The 5,337-nt window shown below is 32.2% G+C and overlaps 1 protein-coding gene across 2 annotated transcripts; it reads right to left on the reverse strand.

Moving 5' to 3' along the window:
- Positions 1–453: 453 nt before the first annotated feature.
- On the reverse strand, positions 454–4,335 carry LOC112783062 (rRNA-processing protein fcf2). Of its 2 annotated transcripts, none has more exons than XM_025825817.3 (6): positions 3,649–4,335; positions 2,378–2,612; positions 2,035–2,095; positions 1,322–1,399; positions 1,045–1,160; positions 454–813 (listed from the first exon to the last, which is right to left on the reverse strand). In XM_025825817.3, the coding sequence occupies exons 2-6, from the start codon at positions 2,608–2,610 to the stop codon at positions 702–704; spliced, it is 600 nt and encodes a 199-aa protein (XP_025681602.1). In that variant the 5' UTR covers positions 2,611–2,612; positions 3,649–4,335; the 3' UTR covers positions 454–701. The 2 variants fall into 2 exon arrangements, with proteins under 2 accessions (XP_025681602.1, XP_025681601.1); XM_025825816.3 differs by having other exon boundaries at positions 2,378–2,617; positions 3,649–4,332.
- Positions 4,336–5,337: the final 1,002 nt, after the last annotated feature.

Consider the following 5,337-nt stretch of genomic DNA (forward strand, 5'->3'; position numbering starts at 1 on the left):
TACAACACCAATACAACACCATTCGTTTATTGATGAATTATTGTGGAATATTACATTCAAAACTTATGTTTAATTCAAAGTTGTCGAGTAAAAGTAGCTTATTGAATATTTAAATTTTAGTTTGATGATGGCTTTGCATCTATATTTCTAGGATTAGTTTTGCTAACTAACCAACTAGGGTATTAACTCAATCTGATCTTTGTTCATGTTTACAAAAGACATGACGATAACTATTTTGTTTTGGGACAACCCGATCTTTCTATAAAGAAAATCCATTAATGAGTGTCGCAATTACCTTTGTTAAAAAATTTATTTGTATTTTGTAAAGAATTTTAAACGCCCACAAAATTAAATTCTTTTCAACATGACCACTACTACCACCACCTTTTTCATCCTCATCAATATCACTTCTACCTTTATTATTGATTTTGCATCAAAATGTTAATACGTCTCTTCATTCAAAATTTTACTCTTGACAACAATTTATAATTTACAAAGTCTCATCAAAGAAATTCTAGTAATTACCAAACATTTTAAACACGAGCATTGACACACAAATGCTGTAATTCCCTCAATAACTTAAAACTGTAACAGAGCATTATCGACGGACAAGAACTAGCGTAATCAAACCCCCCCCCCCCCCCCCAAAACAAAAACAAAAAGCAAAATAGCATCTATGAATTTTCCAAAGTGATTGAAATTCAATAAACCCTCCTTTCCTTTGCTCGCTTCCAGGAATTCTGACCCCTAATCTTCCACTTGGTATTCCCCACAGTTTGATTTTGTTCTTCAATTTCGCGTACCTTTCGCTTCCTACAATGAAGATGAATGAGGTGAGTAAATATCCCAAAAAGCATAGCAACAAATACAAACAAAACGAACAAACTTAAGAATGGTATTTTTGAATGGTCAAGACTTTTATGACCCAACTGCCTTATTTTGGCAGATAAATTAGACGATCCAGCCGATTGGTCCATTTTGACAACCCTAGTATTTTCTGATTAACCAGCGAAATCTGTCTTTTACTGCAAGTGCCTATTTTACCTATATGCCGCAAGCTTTTTATCAGAAAGCAACTCATCTGCAATGGTTGCTTTCCTCTCCTTCTTTGTTAATCTTTCCGAGTAGAATTCTGATGCATCTTCTACAACTGTTCCCACCTGGTCACATTCAAATGACAAAAATAAATAAATAAATATAAAATAAAATAAAGTAAAAATTCATTGCTCTCCAACAGAGATTGTAATTTTATACCAAGGAACATCAATCATATGCTTGCCTATGATATATATACAGATTGGGTATACAACAATGAACTTGCCTGGAAATACTTGGGAAGTGCCTTTGAGTTAGAATCACCCTTCTTATAGTGCCGTTTTGGATCTAACGCAGACCTCAACTGTAACAATAAACACAGTAAGAGTGTAAGGATCCCATTCCACTTGTGAAACTAAGGGATAAAAGTGTGTTATATAAAAAATAAATGTTAGGCGACCAATATTTTTCTCTTGTAGTCTTGCATTTGAGCCAACACTAATCAACTCATTTTTTTTTCTTTCACTGAAAGTATTAATCACCTAACATTCTCCAAAAAAATATTACATAGCTATTATCATGATTCAAATAACTGGGAACATACAAATTTGTTATTAATGAATATTATATACATGCCTACACATTTTACTCCCCAAATGCTAACCGATCCCATTGGACTTTCAGCTGCCTGAAAGTTTGTCTTCCCATTATAAGCATATACAATATAATTTACATCAATCAAGCTGAGAACACCAGCAAAGTTTTCAGGAAGCATCAAACACCCCACAAATCATTGAGGATAGTTAAGTTGGCCCAAAAAAAGGGGTAAAACAGACTATGAAAAGGGATCTTGTTAGGAAAACAGACTAACATGAAATAAAGTTAACTTGACAAAGAATCTAAATCTGAGTAACTGTTCTTTCCATTTTGAATGTAGGTACATGTTGCCCAATCCAAGGAAAACATAAAATGGCAAAGATATCAAAACTCAAAAATCACCTTCAACAACTTTAGATCTGTCTGCAACTCAGGAGTGATGGTTTGAGCAGGCATGTCAAACCTGACAAACATACAAATAAGATCAGATAACTACATATTACATAATTTCTTTTTATAGTTTCCCAAAAAGAGAGGGGGGGAAGAAAGATATAACTAAACAATCTCCTAATTCTATTTGATTAAAAATGGAAGTCACCACCCCTATACCCAGCCCAGCTAGTCAGCTGTGTAAAACTACTTAGACAAGTAATAAAAATAAGATTCTTCAGTTTTAAAAACAAAAAGAAACTTAACCATGGTTGCATTGCAAAAGAAAATTTGCTCCAGAAAATATATTGCATACCAATCTTTTCCAGCAGTATCTTTAGCTTGTTTTCTCAGTAATTTGTTTAACTTTCTAGGATCATTAGGAGGAACGAAAAGGCCATCAACAAGCTCTGTATTGGGTTTCCAAAGACTACTATTAGATGCCTCACTTTGAGGTTTGTTATGACAAGCATCTGTGGCTTTTGATGATGATGGAATCAACAGCTGTGGTTGCCATGAAAGTCCAACCAGCAGTTTACCCTCCGGCATCCCTATACTGAAGCAGATTGCACAATCAAATAACCAAGAGTTACATTTAATCTCTTTTTTAAAAGAAAAATTGACAATCTAAATGAGATATGCTAAAAAATATATTCTAACTTATATAACAAAACTATAGTAAATTTCATAAAACATCATGGAAATTGGAAACTATGCAAATATTTACGGCAAACTTTGAGAATTGCAGCAGTGTCTAACAAAATGAGCATGGTGGGGGACAAACCAAATTAAAATTAGGTAATATTAAGTTAAAAAAGGCATAAAACATAATATAAGGTTGGAAGTGCAGCCACATAACTCAAACAAAGTTTATATTTTCCACGTTGGGTATTTTATACAACTTGTTGAATTTCCATATTTTCTATTTCACATGTTTAAGTTTGATTTATTGGTTTTGGTTATTAGCGATGTCAAAATTTTGCATCGGGTCTTTCACTATGAAGACTTTCACTGTGAAGACGACGACAAAAGATAGGAAAAAACGAAGGTTGCTAGAACCGGACCGGTTTAATAGTGCCCAAACAAGCACTGAACCGCTTTAATTAAATATATACTAAAATTATTAAAAAATTAACTCTCCCATATGTGAATTTCTGTAAGTCAATCAAGTCACTCTGCAAAACATCTAAAACATGTATCCAGCCTAAGAATCATAAGCATAATTCAACTAAATCAACCAAATCATATGAAGCCATATAGTAAATTCAATGCAGAATTGTGGCAATATTTTTATTTTGAATCAATAACAGCAAAACAACAATTCACCAAAACAAATACAATAGATTGGATTTAAAAATTAATCTCAGCAGAATTAATAAATTAAAAATTAAATTTATAACTCAATCTCAGCAGAATTAATTCACTATGAACGGACTGAATTCAAATAAAAATTCAAAACATTCATATCTCAAAATTCAGCAGAATCATCAATAATTCATCATATGCATGTTCAGAATAAATTTCAAATTTCAGAGGGATAGAGTCAGGAGATAGAATCAGGGAGAGTTAGAGACTGAGACTTGAGACCTGAGAGGATTGAAGGCTTGAAGCAGAGAAGAAGAGACTTGAGACCTGAGACCTGAGACCTGAGACCTGAGACCTGAGACCTGAGAGGGTTGAAGCAGAGATCAGAGACTTGAGACACGACGAAAGGTAGAAAATCAGCGACTGCGGGACTCCACGCGAAGAAGAGAAGCAACGACGATGAGACACGATGCGGAGCAGAGAAGCAGAAACGACGCCGGCGAGGAGGGGAGAAGCAGAACGACGAGGAGGGGAGAAGCAGCGACGACCCACGGCGAGGAGCACAGAAGCGGCGACGATCCACGACGAGGAGCAGCGAAGCAGCGACAGAGAGAGAAGGGAGAGAAAGGCTCGGCGATGAGTTTGAGCTCTGAAGTGTGGGATTAGGATGGTGGGTGCCTGGGTGGTGGCTGTTATTCGAAGAGAAGAGAAGAGAGGATTATGGGTGGGATTAGGGTTTTCTGCTGTGTGTGAGAGAGAGAGAGAGAGGGCGCCCCGGGGGGGGGGGGGGGGGGGGGGGGGGTTTATTGAACCAAGGTTGCTGAGAACCAAAGTTCTAAAAACCGGATCATTGAACCGTTATAATTATTGATGGCTGGTTCTACTATGGCGAAAGTATAATGTGGTCCTCTAAGGATCAAGGCAGTTTATAAAATTTTAAGAAGTTTGTTGGTTCATTTTTAATATGGCAATTCATCATAAACTTCTCTTGTCACATAACCACAATCTGTGCCCCACACAAATGTTTGAACTGAAAATTTTTTTTTGTCATCCGCAAGAGTCTCCAAATCATATCACGTAGCAATATTTATATTTTGTTAAAATTAAAAAATATTGTTGTAAATTTTGTTAAAAATATATAATTATATAATACAATTTTTTTATTCAAATACTTGCAAATATATATTTTATTTTAAAATGTTATATACAAGATGATTTTGCTTTTTATAATTGAATTAAATTTTATTCTTTGCTTTTTATAATTGAATTAAATTTTATTCGTTGAGAGGTCAATATGCTGCATTTAGTGACGCATTTAGTGACGGACTCAGAAAATTTTAAGAATAATATATATATATTAAAATAAATTTTTGTTAAATATTATTAATTATACTAAAAATATAATAAAGATATAAAAATTAAAAAGAATTCAAAAATAATTTCATTCTCAATATTATTTATTATATATAATTTATAAAAAATATTTTTTATTTTTAAAATTTGAACGTAAAAATATTTTAATTAAATTATAAATAACTTATTATCCTAACTAATGTTGTTGTTATTTATTTTTATACACACCTAATAATAAAAGATTGAATCACTTGACACGTTAGCGCCTAATGATAAACATATATAAATATTAAAAAAATTAAACCAGTATATAAAAAGTATGTTTATATAAAATAATACAAATTTAATTTATAATTTTTTTTACCTTTTTTTAAAATAATTTAAATTTTATATATTTTTAATTTAATTTTAACATGATATCAGATTAAAGACTTTATACATATGTTTAATTATATATTATAATTAAAATATTTTTTCATATTTTGTCTTTTAGTTTAATTATTTTATTCTATTTTATTACTCAGGATCTCTGCTTTTGAAATAAAAACTCATTTAAATACCGTATAGATATAAATTATTTGTTAATAAATATTCTAATAATTTTTTACTGAAAATAAA

The sequence above is a fragment of the Arachis hypogaea genome, chromosome 20 (assembly GCF_003086295.3).
Source record: "Arachis hypogaea cultivar Tifrunner chromosome 20, arahy.Tifrunner.gnm2.J5K5, whole genome shotgun sequence".
Taxonomy (NCBI): domain Eukaryota; kingdom Viridiplantae; phylum Streptophyta; class Magnoliopsida; order Fabales; family Fabaceae; genus Arachis; species Arachis hypogaea.